The 19,078-nt window shown below is 35.6% G+C and overlaps 1 protein-coding gene across 43 annotated transcripts in view; it reads left to right on the top strand.

Annotated features, from left to right (window-relative positions):
* Positions 1-19,078, top strand: part of NRCAM (neuronal cell adhesion molecule) — a 166,034-nt gene that overhangs the window by 87,753 nt on the left and 59,203 nt on the right. For 19 of the 43 annotated variants that reach the window (XM_074827473.1, XM_074827472.1, XM_074827468.1 and 16 more), the window contains 8 exons: positions 5,591-5,779; positions 8,121-8,138; positions 9,913-10,018; positions 12,903-13,099; positions 14,006-14,128; positions 14,509-14,679; positions 15,126-15,182; positions 17,263-17,374. In XM_074827473.1, the coding sequence (XP_074683574.1) occupies positions 5,689-5,779; positions 8,121-8,138; positions 9,913-10,018; positions 12,903-13,099; positions 14,006-14,128; positions 14,509-14,679; positions 15,126-15,182; positions 17,263-17,374 (875 nt within the window). In that variant the 5' untranslated portion in view covers positions 5,591-5,688. Of the gene's footprint in view, positions 1-5,590; positions 5,780-8,120; positions 8,139-9,912; positions 10,019-12,902; positions 13,100-14,005; positions 14,129-14,508; positions 14,680-15,125; positions 15,183-17,262; positions 17,375-19,078 lie in introns of those variants that run through there. The other 24 variants (XM_074827484.1, XM_074827486.1, XM_074827463.1 and 21 more) reach the window with 7 other exon arrangements.

Genomic DNA, 19,078 nt, shown 5'->3' with positions numbered 1-19,078 from the left:
ATCCTAATGATATCATCATGTGGGTACCTGTTTTGAACTTCCAAGTGCTGTAGAAATGTGTTTTCTTAATTTGTTTTCTCTCACTCAGAATGATTTCTAACTCACTGAGAAATTTAATAATCAAGCTGAATTATTTACTCTCCTTGATCACCATATTTAGTGATTTGCTTCAAGCCAAACTGTATCTCTCTAAGCATATGCAAGTTATGTTTTTACTCCCTCCTGTGTAAACCCAGTCTTCAGCAGATTTGCAAGTTGCACTCAATTCAAGCACTTCAACCAAGTCTTTAAAAGACAGGAAAGAAAGTATGCATACATGCGTTAAGAGATGAAACATATTTGTTCAGGTTGTAATGACGTGAAAGGACTACTGAAATAAATGACACAAACCCATTATTTTTATGCTCCATTCCATCTTCTGTTGTGTGTGAGGAGGTAAAAAAGGTGAAAAAGACTGAATCCAGTCAAGAATTTAGGACACCAGAAAGCACCCAAGCAAGACTGAGACGTCTGAGTTTAAATTTGCAATCCAAAAATGCTGTTCAACTGCTGATTTGACTCTGGAGGCATCTAAACTTGCCAGGCTTACTAGGCTTACCTCCCTGTTTGAGAGCTATCCACAGCTTTGCTCTGCCATGTATGTAATCACCCCAACCAAAGTAGCTTGTAATTTAATCTGAGCAGGATCTAGAGAGTAAGCGCTCCTCTGTTTAAATCCTCAGAAGGGCCAAATCCAGTATATGTCTTCAGGGACTATGTAAGACAACTGTAAAAGGACAGATGAGCCGTGCTCCAGTATTTTAAAAATCAACTCTTAAGTGGCTGCTCTCAAGAGAAGATTCAAGTCTGTGGATCATGACTGAGTTTACAAAAGGCTTACCTGCAGCCCTTAATTAGGCATTTGAACTCTGTGCTTAGTTGTTTTTTTTTTTTACTGTGCATTTTCGGGCACTCCTAGGATGTGTCACTTGTACTTCTAGAGCAGACAGTTGAAATAAGACTTTGATGAGTGGAATTTTTAAGAACCTATATCCTTGCTTTTTTAGCTGTATCCCAGTGTTCATAGTGATTTACCAATGAGCTGCAGTTAGCAGCTATAAAAGTTTATAGTGTTCAGGGAAGAACAACACTAAAGACTCACGAAAGAAAAAGGGAAAAAGAAATTTAAAAAAAAAAAAAAAAACCAAACAGAAGCAAATCAAGATCCAGATTGCCTATGTCTTACCAATGTGGAAAAGATCAAAGCTGACCTGGAACACAGGGGTTTCTTTCTGTCTCCCATTCAATGAGCAAGTGGCTGCTGGAGGGAGGATGTCTTAACAGAATTACCCAAACAGACATATCTTCATTTATAATCTCACCTGCCCTACTGAAACACTGTTAAAGGACTCATGTTGACTGTGCTTAGGTAGACCCGGAGCATTCATGCCCTTGTAGGACCCTGCTCAATCCTGGTTGGGCAATAGGAGTCAACCTCGTGCAAGGCTGCATAAGGTTAGGGTGGGTGTCAGATGACCTGGTACAAGTGCATGTCAGTAGTGATGCAAAACGGGTGGATAATGAAGCTGTTTTACATTGCTGGTTCAGTAGTTGATACTGAAGTCATGCTAGAAGTGCTAGAAGCAATTGGATCTCATTGTGCTGGGGCTGTGCAGATGCGCAGTCAGTACTGGTATTTGTGTGAAAGAGCTTCTGTTCTCATGGCAGATGTGTTGGCCATTGCCATGGAGGAGACAAGCAGACAAATATTTGGTTTATTTTTATAGGATCAAGTCTTAACAGAAACAGGATTAGCACTGTTTTGTGAGCTACTTAGCAATCATCTTCTTCTCTTGTTGTTGATTTATTATTGCAAGTAACATGATGAATTGGAAGAAAAAGTATGATGCATCATGTTAGGATGAAGAGCTTTTTTACTCATAGTAACCATTAATAGATATTAAGTAATATGTGTTGAAGATACATACTTTTAGTCAGCATGTCTAGGTGTGATGGGTCTACCTGTGAGTTCTAGAGGAGCCAGTGGGGGCGATTTCTGGTTCACAGGTTGTAATTTTTAATATGTTCCTTAAGATTGGAAGAAAGCTGGTGTTCTGCCCAGATTCAGAGCAGACAAGCAGATTGAGCAGGGTAAATATAGCCTGATATAAATCACAGTGAACATATGGAAAAAGCTGATTGGGGATTCAGCTGATAGGGAATTAAAGGCCATGAGTAAAATTAATTCGACTCAACACAGTTTTATGGAAAGTAGGGCTTGTAAAACAAATGATTTACAAAAACTTGATTTTAATCTTTTAATATTTGATAAAATTATAAGTTTGATAAGGTGATGCAGTCAATAACTTTGAAAAGCATTTGACTTATTGCCATGTGAAACCGATTAATAAAAACATAAATTGAATTATATAATGAAACAAACCAGACTTTAATGAATAACAAACCATCTAGCAGGTCTTAATATAGAATTGTCAATAAAGGAGTTTCAAGGACTAAGTGGTTTTGCTATAGTGGAAAATGGAGGATGAGAGTAGAGAGACTGGAAGTTGTTGTGTCTGGGTGATGGGAAGGAAGGAGGCCAGTGTGAATGCTGAAGTATGGTCTCAGAGCCAAAAGAGTAAGACTGTGTGTAGGGGGAGTCCAGGAGCGTGATTGAACTGATAATTTTTCACTGTATATAGAACTGCCAAGAACGTGTAGAGTGTGGCACACAGCTTAGCTGTCTGCCTTTCTCAAGAAAGCTTAAAAATGGCTGAAGTACATATAACCATCTAACCCTAATAAGTCCCTGCATCATCTGAATTAGTGCTGAGGAGTTCTTTGCTGAATTAATGAGTTCTGTCTGCATAGTTTATTCTTGATCCAGTCTTCTTTACATGGATGTTCCAATAGCACATACAATGTAGCCAAAACCAAAGCAATGGGCTTAAGCTTCATAAACAAGAGGTCAGAGAAGACAATTTAGTATCCCTGATGACTTTAAATGGTATATCTATAGTAGACTGTGACAAATTAATAATTTGGAGGAAAGCAGTGTGGTGTTTTCCAGAGTTCTAGAGGATTAAAAATAGTTCTAATTCAGTGTATTTTGGAAAGTTTTAAAAGTTATTTATTTTTATGTACACCTGTATTCAGCCACCCCAGAGCTATGTGTCCTGTGGTAAGTTGATTAAGACCACCTACCTGTAAATAAACCTTACCTTGAACAATTTACATCTAACAAGTAAGAGATGGATGGGGAAAGCAAAACCAGTCGGAGCTGAACTGACTATTATTCAAGAGCAGAATTTTGAATAGGACTCGTGCCTGTCGACACGTACAATATCTAAATAGCATTATTATTTCTATTACTGCTGTGTCCATGCCACTTAGGTAGTATAACACTAAGTGCATTATTATCTCTATTTGAAAGATTTTAAATGAAATAATTGTTTTCAATCAGAGTTTTTAATGTTACCTATTATGTAATGCTGGGTAACCTAAAAAAGAAATGTGGAATTTGAAACCAGTTGTTCAAAAATATTTTAAATCATCTTATTGATACTCGCATCGTTAGCACAGTTGTATAAAATACATAAACTCTATAAAGATCTGTCATTAAGTGATAAGGGTATTGCAGTTGTCCTTGAAAGCAAGCATTTTGTGCTTTTCATTTGTTAAAAATATAAAATAAAATGTGTGTATTATCAACAGTTTGTATGAGTCATTAATCCATTTACCTCATTTGAAATTGCTTTTCATGTTTCTGTGGGGTTTCATATAAGGTTGCTTTGAAACAGATTTCCTTGAAAACTATTTTTCATATACTTCAAGTTTTGAAATTGAAGCCTTTGCACTATCTGCACTTAGAGGCCTGGCTTTATTTTGTAGCAGATAATATTATGTCAAAGCAATGTTTAATTCTACTCAACAGCTGTTGTATTCATACTAAATTATGTCAGATTTAATCCTGAATGTATTCAACAAGAGCACCCAGTTGTGCTGACAAACCTAAAATCATTTTCAGTTAAATATGTTCTATCACAAACCATTTGGGCACATTGCCTCTCTGAAGAATGACAAAGTCAGTGTGCAGGCTCAGCTTTATAATTCCCACTGCCCGCTGAATTCCCATATTATATCCAAACATCCCAACAGTAGACTCAATAGGTATCCTACTGGAATGTTGCAGTAGTGGAGGTAGAAAATGTGAGGCATTTTCTCAAGGGTATTACTTTCACAATCATTTTAATTGCACATGCCTGATTCACCATGCTTGCGTATTCATTTGTACTTGTTCAAAGGGAATGCAATTTAATTTTAAGATACTCTCAGATGACTGCAATACTCATTTTACTGTGAAAGAACAAAACAATAAAGTGGATAATCAGGTTCTCAGAGTTTCATAAGGAGAACTGAAATTTTGCTTGGAGAAGAAACAATAAAAGTTAAGGTTCACTTGCAGAATACTTTAAAGAGTATCCTGTAAATCCTGGGTCAAACACATTGTACAGAGAGGGCACCTTGTTAATTGCAGTGATGCTGTAATGAGAAGATGACATAAAGATCAGGGGAACTGTATGTTAGAACCTAGTTTAACTGGAGAAGAGCAGACAGCTGTAGCTGGAATAAAATCAGCTCTTCTGGAGAGCACTTAATTGCAGGAAAAAGGCTGAAGTGCTCTCAGGCACTCTCAAGAGAAGCCTTTCTCCTTCCCCTTACTCACTACAGCAGGAGCATAGGAAACTATATGTTCCAAAAGTGGAACGGAAGAAACACTTCTCCCCTTACCCAGCTAAACCCCAGTGCTCATTTAAAATGTAGGAAAGTTCAGTTTATTTTTCTAGGAAAGTCTGAGTACTTGTCATGCTTCCCTGCTGTATGCCTTAACCACTTTCTGGGTATTTAGGAGTTAGGCTTACCACCTAGTCTGCTTCTGCAGTTCCAGTTTGTATAAATAATTATGCAAGGCTAGAAGTCAGGTATTCTCTCTTCTGATGAGTTTTGTAATCTAATCTGCTGTGACAAATAGTTGTTATGGTGTACAGTACTGTAGATAGTTTTGAATATGAATAAGCAATTTGCCCTCTCACGTGATGCCCCAGTCAGCAGTTTCCAAGAGCTCCAAGGAGCAATATGTCTCTAGGAGTTTAACCTGCTGGAATATTTTGATTTTGAAACTAACATTTGTGTTATAGGTGTGACAGTAAGAATCAGAGAGTTTGATGTGCTAGGTTAGGATGAGAGGTTGAGCTCTACACCTCAGTTCTGTTTTCCATTTCTAGTCTCTGCTCAAAATCTACTTCAGAGAACAATAACCTTTAGTATATACTGTTTTTTAACTAGCTGGACTGATGCTTTATACTTCTTAGGAGAGGTATTTTTATTTCCATTCCACAATGTTATAGGAGTTCACTAGCTTCCTTAGGAAAGTGTTATGATCTAGGTGTCCTAAGAACTTTTGGATCTCTGCTTTGATTTCATTAGAGCACATGGTGTAACTATTATCCCTGGATATAGTATGTAGACTGCTGGTATTTCATAATATTATTAAGATGTGATCATTCAGCTCTCCATCGTATCTATATAATGTTGTTCTCTTATTTACCAGGTTTCTTGTCTATATCTACATAACTATTCCAAGCTACCTAGTCTGATGAAGTTGGACTTCATTCTTCAAGTGTGATTTACTCAATACAGCATAAAATCATGATGAAGAAGAGGAGCATATCTGCAAGCAAAGCTTCCTTGGTCCTCTTTCTGTGCCAAATGATTTCTGCATTGGATGTACCTCTTGACTGTAAGTATTAACCTGGTAAATATGTGCAGAATAATGGAAGATTAGTTAAATAATTTCTGTATAGGAAGATGAAGATAACTCCAACATGGAGCTAAACGTGGAGTGTGTTCACTCACTTCAGTCAGGACATTATGTTTACGAATATTTACACTAATGTACTGAAGATTTTCAGAAACTGTGAATATAAAATGACTTAAATTTTTGACTGAAGAAGGGTTAACATAAGATTCTCACAAATACTCACACTTCAGTGAGCCTTTATTGAACACTTTATTTGATGACAATGAAGAAGGGGAGAGAAGCCCAGTTAAATGCTATCTATTTGTGAAATTAAGATCATATTGACAATTTGCCGAAAACCTGAGGACAGCTCCTATTTGCTGTAAACAATCACCCTTATCTTCATAGAAGAGGTCTTCAGGAGCTGATATGAGATCTAGTAAAAGATTAAAATACCTAGAATTCACACTCTGGAAGCATCTTACTTTTTGATCCAGAAGAGTAAGTTAGGGTCCTAGATTTCAGTGCCTGAAAACAGTTAAATACCTAACTTTAAGTTAAAAGCATGTATGCTGAGCAGGGAACTCTAGCATTAACCAGGGAGGAAACATCTAGAAGAGGAGAAATCCAAAGATCTAAAATTCTTGTCTAATTTAAGACTGGTTTAGTGGGGAACCTTGAAGGTAGCACTCCATGCTGAAAAAGAAGCAATGGTAGCTCTGTGTTTTATAGCTGTAATAACTAATTTTATGAAATTATTCATGCTTCAGGTTGTTATTTTCTTCTTAAGATAAGCATGATCACATTCTCAGAATTCAGTTAACCATGTTGCACCTCACAGTGACTATTCATTTGTTAAACTAATTACCATAGAAGAGAACATTTGGACTGATGTTAAATTGATGGATTAATACATCGGTAAATTTGCCTATGATTCTGATCTGCATGGCTTTCTTTACCTCCATGTTTTTGATACCTTCCTACTTTCCATAAATGCATGTTTTTCTTTAATAATCATTGATATAAATTGCAATTGCTTTGGTGTTTCTTTCTCCATGCATATTTACAAGCCTCTCAAACCAATGACCTGTATTTCTGTAACAAGATCAATATATCTGAATCACATCAGACAACTTGTGCTGTGAATGCCTTTAGAGCAATAGATTGTGGCTTAAAGAGAGCTTTAAAAGTTTGATGAATTAATGTCTTACTTTCTAAACTTAATTTTTCTCCCTAAGTATTTTTGCAGGCTAAAAATAGTGTTTTAAACCCATCTTGTAGTTTAGGAGCTAATGTAAATTGTGCACCACTCCAATATCTTTTGTACAGAGCAACGCTTCAGGTTAAATTGCATCAACAGACAAAAAATGAGTAGCCCTTTTAGATTTATCATGTTAACTCTCAGTTAACTTGTTCCCTACTACATAATGTTTAATAACTTTGTTAGGTCTGATAAAACTACATACTTGAATTTTTAGCCAAAAACCAAAACTACATCTATATTGATGTTATTGCTTTCATAAATAATTATTAGAATGGGCTCTGGGAGAGCGACAGAAGGGAAGGACATTTTCTGTGGGTCTTCCCTACATACCCACCAGAGAGACCTGGTGGTGAGAACATACTTGATTAGTTGAACCTTGAGGTTTCATCCAGGTTAGCAGTTCCTATGCTCATCAGTGTCTCAGAGTGGGTAAGGGATGACTGACAGTGTAGCTGACCAAAAGCAGTTTGACTTGCTCTAAAACATTATTGATGAGGAGACGTGTGCCCAATATGTGAAGTAAGCAATAAAGATGTGACAACTAAGGTGATTTTTTTTGTTTAGTTGTTTTTCAAACCAAAAGGGATTGCATGTCTGTTGAGTAGAATTAGGAGTTTTGGTCTTTGTAAGAGTAATTTTAGCCTGAAGCATTCTCTTTGTTCTTCCATATGCTCATACCGGTGGATTGATTTTGACTGCAGCATGAGGGCAGTGCACTCCATTAATTCTGATTTGCTCTCTCCTCAGTATCAGTGTTTTGTGTCCTTGCAAGGCCAAAATCACATACAACAGTTGCTCTTAAAAAGTCAACACTTCAGAAAAGTTTCTCATACCATGAACTTTGAGATAAATGTAGTAAAATCTGACACAATGGAGAATGTGGCTGGAATTTCAGGCATTGCTGCATGGGTTATAGTGCTAAATGTTTTATATGTTTTCTTTTTAATGGTGACTGATGTACTTGTCAGAGATACTTATCTTCCCTCTCAAAAATGCTAATTTTCCTTTAACTAACAAATGTTTCTCTTTAATCCCCATTTGTCCATTCAACTGCTGATTCTGATGGGGGAATAAAAGCAAAACTTCTAGAAGAATGTAAGTTCCTGTTCACAAAAACTAGGCTGTGTGCTGCTGAAAATTAATACTGATTGTGTTGCACATTGAATTTGCAGTGCAAAAATGTGTGATTCTGACATTTTGTTGATAATTTGGTTTGCTGTAGCTAGATGTTTTGTGCGTGCAGTGTTCAGAAAATATTACTCTACATAAACCAGTGTTCTGATATTTTGAACAAATTAATTGTGTGATTTTTGATTGTGTGCTATCTGAACATTAAAATCTTTACTGAGTATCAGCATGAGCAATGTTTTATTACTACTTTCAGGAGTAAATATATTTGATAAAAAATAAATTCATTGGAATATATGTACTTGTATACTATTTTACATGTCCAAATTGGAGATACTTTTATATTGTTAAAAAACAGTGGATACAGTTATTTAAGTAGACCTCATCTTTTATGGGATCTCCTAACCCAGCTTTAGTGTCATGGTTAATTTAATAAGTTTTAAGTGTAGTGCACAGCACAGAAGTGGAGACTTCAGGTCTTTGGTGTGCATCAGATGGAATATCCTGTATGTTAGGTAGTGTTGATGTCATGTCCCTTTTCAGAGTGTTCTTGCTTTTCCCAAGTAAGCATCTGACATATACTGACCTGGCTGTTTCTTGTGGGTAGGGCTTTACAGACAGCTACCTCTTTCTGTGCAACAGAGGACTTAATGTATAATGGTAGGGAAGATTTTAAAGTAAAAATCCCAGTTTTACAATTTAGCTAGCTAGAGTAAGGCATGAGAACACAGCTAGCTCTAATGATTAAAATATTTTGCTAAAGTGGCTAGAAATGACCCCAAAGTACTAGCAAAGTGTATTGCTGGACAGACAGTTTACAACATTTAGACAGGGATGTTCATGGACATGTTATTAAACTGGCTCATTTAGATGACACTAAACTATAAACAGATGAATAATGTTGAGGAAGACACCTTTCTCACTATCTTAATATCTTAAACAGGATTTTTTAATGCAAAAATGGACATAAATAATGGTAACATTATAAATTACTTTCAATAGGTAGGCACCAACTACTTTGTCAGGTGAATAAATTCTGTTTTGTGCTACCCATTCTAGAGTACTTGATAAATCATAAATGTTTGTTTCTCCTGGAGCAATTCACAAGATTGACTGTATTTTTGTTGGGTTTTTTTAAGGAGAATCAATACTGGCCTTTTCCTACATGTTTAATTGGAAAGTAGTTACTATTTTTGTCATTTTTTACAGTCTTTTACTTATAACACAATTTTTACTCCTGAAAAGTAGCTCCTAAAAGCATGCGTTGTAGATTAATTCAGTATGTTGAACACAATAAATGTGTGAAAAGTTTACACCCATAGAGAATTTGGAAATACATAAAATGTTCAGAAATGCAGAGCAACGTCTTTCTTCTGTGTGGTAAAAAACATTTTGTGTGGGTATATGTCTCACAGCTCTTCATTCAGGATATGTTGGACTTAGAATTCAAGTGTCCTTTGGTTTTGTGAAAATCTGTTGAAATCTGACATATAGAAATTATATTCATTAAACTTTTAGCCAAGATCTTACTGTACTTCAGTATAGCTCAGCTGGAAGTTAGTATAGCTACACTGATTTACAAGAGTAGAGGGCTTCAGCTTCCTAATACAAAGAATACTTTTAATCCCACTCTTCTGTCGATGATTTGGTTGCTACTTGCAATTCTGCTTACAAAACTATCTCACTGATACTTTGAAAATATTGTTAAATTCCTCTCTGTTTCTTATATTCCATAATGAAGTGTCGCAACCTCCTACGATAACTCAGCAATCTCCAAAAGATTACATTGTTGACCCTCGAGAGAATATTGTAATACAGTGTGAAGCAAAAGGAAAGCCACCTCCTAGGTTAGTAGCATTTTGTTTTGCTTTTGTTGGCCTAACAGCGTAGGAAAACTAGGAGAAAATAATGTAACTTTTGTTAACTAACAGGTACGTGCATATGTATGTGCATGCACACCCAGAAACATGCACATACTCCTACCTTTGTAATTTAAACAGCTTCCAGATAGTGGCATAAATTTGACTCTCCTCATACTTGACATTTAAACTTTTGTCTAGTCATCGAGCAACTGTAGTGGGTATTTTTCTCCTCAAAACTCTAACAATAAAATAATACTTGATTATTACAAAAGCAGATAGGTAAATGCCCATGGAAAGCACTAAGAGGCATGCCATACTATGAACTGGATCACATTTCAGATTCAGGCATAGTGTGTAAGAAGAATGGTTGAAAAAATTCAGAGTAACACTAATAAATTCAAATGTAATGTTTTGCAAATCATTCCATTTTACGAGGCTTATCTTGAAATACATGAGGACTTTCTCGGACGTTATGCAATATGTATCAGTTTTAACGATCAATAGCTTTGATTTACCAAGTGTGTTTAATAGTCTTAAGTTTTGGTTTTGGCAGAAATGGTAACCCTGTGTACAGATCAGATTCCTGATCATCTTCCATTTTAAGGCCCTGTTTCAGTATCTTAAAATGTTTGAAAACTACTTATTTCAAGGTACTGAGTACTTGCCCTGGCAACAACAGTAGCCATGGTGTGTTCTGACATTGCTAGTAACTGCTTCTGATTACAGAGACTGTGAAGAGAAATGTGCATCTTTCTGCTCTCAGTAGTGTTATGCTACAGCTTACTAGCAAGGTCAGTCTGTAATTGTTCATTCAGACACACACAGAGCTCATTAAATGTATTTCTTATGAATAACAAGGTTTTTTTGTACATTATTCCTTCTGGTTGCCTTGGGACCATGGTCATTATCATGCTGGGCAGCAGAATGGAGAAGATGGAGATTATCTGTGACACTGTCACCCTTCCTAGTGTTCAGTTAATGGTAGGAGTGCCATATAGCTGCTGTGTTTACCAACCTTTTAATTTACCAGGCACAGTGCCGTTCTCAAGAGTTTGGGTATTGACCTGGAGGATCAGATGATTATTGTGCGCCTTGGGACAACTGTACTGCTTCTGCAGGTGTTTCTCTTGAACTCCTTTTTTTGGGTTGGATTTACCTCAGAGAACAAGAGCACTGTCTGTGAGACTGAGTCATATGCCAGGGCTCTCAGCCTCATCTTCCTCATCAAACCTGTCTCTCACTTTGTTCCCCTGCTACAGAGGAAGTGACAGTATTTAAGTGCAGAATTTTCTAACGAGTTTTATAAGCTTGTCCTTAGTTTTGCTTATTTTTAAAGACACGATGTCCAAATAATTTATTTCAGTACTTAGTCTGGTCCATTATTCTTGAGGACCTGCAAATGCATATTGGAACTTGAGCTGCTGCAAAGCTCTGAAGTTGAAGATGAACTTTCTCAGCCCGGAGTGTTAATTTTTTGTTAAAGCAAGGTAACTTCTTATTGGTAAGAGCAGCTGGCAAAAGGGTTTATGGATGTGCTGCTATGTATAGCTCAAGCAGAGAAGATTCTGACTTTCATGTATCTCAAATTCAGGGTTTTGTACCACATCTGCCACCTCTCATTTGAAGCTGCATTACAGTCCCCTGTATCCTTCAGTGTTATTGGTAGCAGAGGATTACAGAAACCCCACGTTCTGTAGCTTCACCCACAAAGTCATAAGAAACAGGTTCACTATTGCTTCACTAGGCACACTAGTCCTCCCAAAACCACTGCAGTGTGGTGCAGTGATGCTGGTCAGGTCCAGTTCTTCTCCTGTCCCCCCAGCAAAGTGCAAATAGCATGTTCAGACCTGCCTTCCTACTGCAGAAGGTCAGTGCACAATTTGAGTCACTTAGAATTTGAGCTTTTCCAGTACCATATAAGTTTATACTTTTAGGAAGGTTTTTAACCAATAAGCATATATAGTGTTTGTGTTTTAAGATTATGAAGCTGAAATGTAACAAGTATGAAAACTGCTGTTCACGGCATTTGAACCTGTGAGTGCTCAGCACTTCACAGGCGTTGGTCTAGCTCTTACAACTGTACTTTTGACCGTTAATACACATAAGTAAGAAATCGGTGTTTATGGTAGTATAAGTTGCAGACTGTTAATCTCTGCTTTTTTACATTTTTTTCATGAGTTCTAACAGTCTTCATTTTCAGTGACTACTTTTCAAAACATCTTTTCCTTTGAGTAACACCTGTATAAATTTACTAGATTAATTATGGGCTTTCAGACTGCAAAATTTCATTTAAAGAATCATGGTTGTTTGTGTTAGAGTATTGAAAATAAATCAAACTCACCACACAACCTTTAATTCACTTGCATAACTTCAAAATGGCCAAACCAATTAAAAGAAATGCTCTCCTGCTGGGACCTGAGATGACACATTTCAGCCCACAGCAAGTTTTTAAAAGTGGGTTTATAAACCCTTTCAACAATAGGTTTTGTAATGGAAATGCTAATGCAGCTTTAGCAATATCAGTTCTTGCAGATGTTACTGTATCATCTGTATTAGAAAGAAAATCAGTTCTTTTCCATAAACTTCAGGATCTTTTAATTTAATTTTTTTTTTTTTTAAATATTGACTTTGAAATGACTCCTGTTAACAAGTTCAGCCAAGCCTTTTATCTTAAAGTATTGCCAGATTTCTTATATTAAAAAGAGCTCTATTACTCAATTAGTTAATTTAGTTTGGGAACAAGTCTTACTTATCTGCTAAAGAAAAAATACTGTGTATTATCAAAAATTACTTTTTTCTTCTTTCTCTCCACACAATCTACAAAAGGCATCTGAAGAAGAAACTTTTCTTTTTGTTTTTATTATTTTAGCTTCTCCTGGACACGAAACGGAACTCATTTTGATATAGATAAAGATGCACAGGTAACAATGAAACCAAATTCAGGCACCCTTGTCATAAATATTATGAATGGTGGGAAGGCAGAAGCATATGAAGGAGTATACCAATGTACAGCAAGGAATGAACGAGGAGCAGCCATTTCCAACAATATCGTTATAAGGCCTTCTAGTAAGCGAAGCTCTTAATGTTCATAAAATGTGAAACACTTTGGTTTGCTTATTTTCTTATGAATGTTTTGCTTTTTTTTCCCTGTCTTAAAAATCGAATCAAGGTGAACATGTTAGAAGGTATTTTATAGTTTCAGATATTCAGATTTAATAATGTATTGCATGTTCTCTCCAATATTCCTTAGGAAATTTAATAACCAAAATGCTTTCCTGATATTTTTTTTGGTACATCTGGATGACCCATCATGTTTAAAATTGAGTTGTATATATGATGCTACAATTAGAATAAAATGTTTAAATCCTTAATGCACATCATTGACAAGGACAATTTTTATTCTCTGATGCATGTATTCCATAGTTTTATAATAGCTTTAATACAAAAAAGATTGGGACCAAAAAGAAGATAAAGCTAAAAAATTTTGATTAATGGTAGACTGTTTCTACAGATTTTTATGTGATTTTTTCTCTCAGATCAATTTTTCAAGCTTCTCAGCTTAAAATGTGCTGTTCTTACATGTTTGAATAAAACTGTGTGTGTATAATACTGTTTCAGGAAGGTCTACCTTTTTTCCTGATGTAATGCATCAATTTTTTTTTTTTTACATTATTGTTGTTAAAACTTTCCAAGATACTGTTATAGAATCTTTAGTGAGTAGCCAGAACAATTTGAATCAGTTGATTATACTTCCAGCAAATCACTGCTGTACAAAATGTTTTAAAGAAAACCTACTTTTCTCCCAAGAACACATAAAAAGGACAAAACCTAAATCTTTAGTAAACATCATAGGACTTAACATTCTAATGCATGTAGTTCTGTTTTTCTGGAAGATTAGGTGCATTTCTTCCTTAAATTCTGGAATTTTGGTCAATCTATAGTTTGTATGTGTGTTAAAATTACTTTCTGTAGGATCCCCTTTGTGGACGAAAGAAAAACTAGAACCAAACCAGGTTCGAGAAGGTGATTCGCTAGTACTCCACTGCAGACCTCCTGTTGGCTTACCACCACCTATCATATTTTGGATGGATAATGGTGAGTGTTTTTATGCAGAATTAGTTTACTTTTTGCAGTTTTTCTACATACTTAGTTGATCATTGCTTACCAAGACCACAGATGGTGGAGTTTCCCTCTTAAGTTAAAATTCAAAGAATTTCCATTTCTGTAGAAACGAAGAAGGAAGCAGATGTGCAGCCCAAAAGCATGAAGCCAAAAGCAGCTGGAAATCTTAATGTAGGTTGTAGATTAACCCACTGGGGAAGAATGGGTAGACAAGGGAGCTCAAGAGGAAACTTAGAAAGGTCTATATATTTACAAACTCACAAACAGCATAATTGAGTGAATGAGGAGTCTGCAGATCATAATAATGGAGTGTGTATTATAATTGAGATAAACATGTTCTTGTTTTCCCTTAGCTTTCCAAAGGCTGCCTCAAAGTGAAAGAGTTTCCCAAGGTCTAAATGGAGACCTTTATTTTTCTAATGTACAACCAGAAGACACCCGGGAGGACTATATCTGCTATGCAAGATTTAATCATACGCAAACTATACAGCAGAAACAACCCATTTCTGTAAAAGTCTTTTCAAGTAGGTATTGCATTACCTAATTACATACTTACATAGTATTTATCCAGAATTCTCAAGTTATTTGCCAGAGTTAACTAGTGTTACAGCAGGGAATTTTGTCATTTTAATTCTGAATAAGAAATTACATTACTGTATAAACCTACAAAGCAGTTTTCCTGACGTATAATTAATTTTAAAAGCTGTCATTTTTTCCCTATGTAAGGCTTTGTCTTTTGAACAATCGTTTTGTAAGATTTGAAATATGGAAAAAATACAGTGTAAAAAATAGTAGTTTTCAGATGGCTTTCATGTCCAAGAATACCAAGTTATTATGATTATTTTAACGATTGAAACAAATTAATCAATCATTCGATTAACTCGCCGTGGCCATGTCATCACCTTTTGATTCCCAGTACTTTGATTTATCCCTCTTGTATGCATTCTTCATGATATTCTGTTTATTTCAGTGGATTCATTGAATGACACTATAGCTGCTAATTTGAGTGACACTGATATTTATGGTGGTGAGTTACACTGGTCCCACTGATACTCTCTGTTTCACAGTAGCATTTAGTTAACTAACTTCACCTCCATGGCTCCTTAACCTTTTGCTCCCTTTTCAGTTTCTAATAAAGGTATGTTATTAGTGCTAGTGATAATACATACTTTAGAAAGGGACTGCACAGTGTGATCCTTTCAAATATTTAATATTTCAATGTTATGGTAACATATGGATCATAAAAAGTATACACTCATATAATAAATGAGTCCTTTCAACTGTGGCAGATTTTAAAAATTGTCTATTTGATTGCTTCTATACTGTGTTGCTTTTTTATATTTTTCCTCCAATTTACCTAGTAGGTTGATATGTTTATTATCACTAGGACTATTCAGTATCACATGCTGCATAATAAATAACAACAGTTAAGCATTTAACAGATGCACTTCACATTTAATAGCTTATTGAATGTACCATTCATTTTTAACATATTTTATAAGTGTAAAACTGGAATTAATTAAACTCTAAACACTTTAATACTATATGTATAAATAACTTTGTAGGGGAAAGATGAGTTTTGTTTGTCTGGTGTTTAAGCTGATCTATACATTAATCTGTGTTGAATGGTCTTCTGTATATTGTGAATTAAATCCTCCTGAACAGGTGTATGTGTGTTGGAGCAACATTGATACTGTAACATTTGAGGTTCTAGACTCTCCACTTGATATTTTGTGAGATAGATAGAAAATACATTATATTTAATCTATTTTTATCTTTTTCCTTGTTGAATGAGGCTTTGTACATATTAAACTTATGGGAATCTAAAATCAAACAGTCACAGAATGTTTTCATTCTCTGCATAAAAATAAGATATCATTCAGGAACAAACAAGAAATACGTACCTGAACACAGAATGCTATATTAGCTAAATTAGTGAGGAAAACACCATTCGGTTGGCTCACAACTCAGAAATAACAGAGGTAATTCTGAGTTTTCATAGTCTTGCAAATGAGTCAGCAGTCCTTAGCAGTGCCAAAATTGGGCAGATTAGTTAGTCCTTGTGACTGTCAACTGTATTCTTGACTCTAGACCACCCTTTTCTCTCAACTTAAAGTTGTTAGTGTACTAGTTGTTAAGGAATTCATAGCACATCCTGTATGAAAATTAAGTGTTCTATTTATGTTAATCTATCAGTAAGTCCTGCACCCCAATAAAAACACTTACTATGTTTCTGCTCACATTTTTTAAAAATACAATAATTTACTAACTCAGACTGCTACTGCACTTTAGAGCAATTTATTCCTGTATTTTAAAATTGCTATAAAAGGACATTAGAGTATTTACAGAAAGCACTCTTATTCTGACTTCCATGAAGGCACATGAAACACCATAATACTTCAAAAGCCAACAGAGTGTAATGTCAGAAATGGATCTTATATTTATAGCTGTCTGTTTACTGTGGTTATTTCTTGTGGGTTAATCAATGGTTCTTTATTACCAGACTGGAGAACAGCTTGAATTAAAGTTAGATATGTAGTAAGAGGAGACTTCAAGGCTTAACTTCTGAAAAGACTCCTCATATTGTCTAGAAAATAATTGAGCAAAGCATATTGCAAAGTGGAGTGTATCTTTCATCCCCTTGGTTTATATTTCTGAATACAATAACTTTGCTTTATTTGTGTTTTGATGGAAGCCCAGAAATTTTTGGTAACTTTCAGTCTTGCACTATGACTCACATTGGTGACCTCTTACCCCCCGTATTAGTTATGCTGAAGTGAATAGGGGCTGCTTAGGATTAAGGCTCAGCATCCATCCATCAGGCTGCGTAGTTGCCTATATAAAAACTATGTATCAATTGCTCCCATCTTTAATAATAACATTTTTCATGTATGTGTTCAATATTACAGCATTTAACAGGTTGAGATATGTTATGTCTGTCAAAAACCTCATTTGTTGAGCTGTGCAGATGTGTAATACAATGATTTTTAATTAAATGGCCAATGTGGAGCAAAGTCTCTGTCCAAAATGTGAGAATGGATGTATGCATTTGTTCAGTATTAAAATAAAATTTAGAAATTAATTATTTATTTTTTTTCTTGTTCCAGCAAAGCCAGTTACAGAGAGGCAGCCAATTCTTCTAACACCAACAGGCAGCACAAGTACCAAAGTGGAACTCAGAGGAAATGTGCTTTTGTTGGAGTGCATTGCAGCAGGATTGTGAGTTACTTTTTGGAGAGTGTTTTTCTAAATAAAATTACAGAAACAGAGGGGAACATTTCAGAGATGCTTTAAAATGTTACCACTGTATAAGCTTAGGTATTTCAGAGAAACAGAAGTGTTTCAAATGGAAAGAGCTCTTGTAAGGAAGTCTACCATTTACTTGGGAATCAGCTGATTTTAAAACTGACTGTGAACATGAATATGGTCTCTGCCTTCTCATATCCCCAAATCCTATGTACACGATTCAGGTTGTACCATTATTTTTTTAAAGGAGACAAGCAAGAAATGCCATAGGGTAAACTTGGACACATATCTGCAGAATTGCACTCAGGAATCAAGCTTTTGGTTTTTTCCTAAATGTACAATCATTAAGCTCTCAAACCATATAAAAATAGTTAAGAATCTGCTGATCTAATCTGAAAAAGCTGCTTACATATGCTAATAATTACTTAGCAGATCAGCTAGGTGGGAGTTTTTAGAACATACCTTCAGCTCCTTACATCCAATTTCTCATTGTAATTGAATTTAATTGGTACTTGTTTCTTCGATGTAATGCAAGTTTGCTTTTGCTGGCTATTGTGCAAGTAGAAAATGACTAAAGGGCAATTTAACTTCATGAATTAGTTTGATCTTACATCAGTTTCATTCTCAGGAAGAAATCTGAGAATGGATTGATTAGTGCAGAAGTGGAAAATCTTTAGTACCTGTTTCGGGAACTGTAAACGTGTTTACAGTGCACAAAAGCATACCATGCAGAGTGCTCTGAGGTAGCCGTGAGGAAAGCCAATGATTGCAAGGGGTGCAGCACAGCATCATGCACATGTGTTCAGTTGCATAAGCTCCATAAAGCACACTCATGCACAGCTTGACACAGCTTGATACAAGCATCAGTGCAGTGTTTCTGTCTCAGCTATGGCCTGCTCAGGTGCCTGCATCAGAACCACTAACAACAGCACACCTACGAGTGGGAGTGGCATCAGCTCAGGAAATCTTCATCTGCATTATAGTTACATGCTTTTTGACAACCCTGAAATAAAGGTATTCAGTGATCCAAATTCCAGTAAAAAGGCTGGATAAAAACAGGGTAAAAAAATACTGTACATTATATGGCTTTGTGTCTTTAGCCATCATGTAATTTTTTAAAAAAATAATTCTATGAGGCAAGCTTACATAGTTGTTCACAAAGGACCAGATTCAGATTTGTTTTAAAACAACTGTTCCTAATTACTGACACCATAATTAAAAGTCAACTTTGCTAGTTGTCTCTGCTAAAAAAAATATGTGATATTAGACTGCTGAGCAAATTTTTGCCTTGGTCATTACTAGTCGAGAGAGGACACTCTACACAGTAAGCAACACGTTGTAATTTCTTGTCATTTTAAAAGTATATCTCCATGTGTTTGGACAATTTTCAACTTTAGCGGACAACATGGAGCATAGTGAAGATTTAGGCATGGTGCAGTGACAAGTAGCTATACTTGACTCAGCACTGACATTTTTTTCTTGATTTCTCATAGGAAATATTTCTGTCTCCTTACAGGTCTGCTGTAAATTTATGATGTTCATGAGCATTAGGATACTGCTCACATGAGGGACAATTATAAACTTGTCATTATCTAGAAACTAGCTTTTAAAGCACCATGAGCATCAATTTAATAGTATACATGCAATAAGATTTGAAATACACTTCTATTAATTTAT

The sequence above is a fragment of the Strix aluco genome, chromosome 5, assembly GCF_031877795.1.
Source record: "Strix aluco isolate bStrAlu1 chromosome 5, bStrAlu1.hap1, whole genome shotgun sequence".
Classification (NCBI taxonomy): Eukaryota; Metazoa; Chordata; class Aves; order Strigiformes; family Strigidae; genus Strix; species Strix aluco.
Note: the sequence above shows the minus strand (reverse complement) of the source record. Positions and strands in the feature narration are given on the sequence as shown.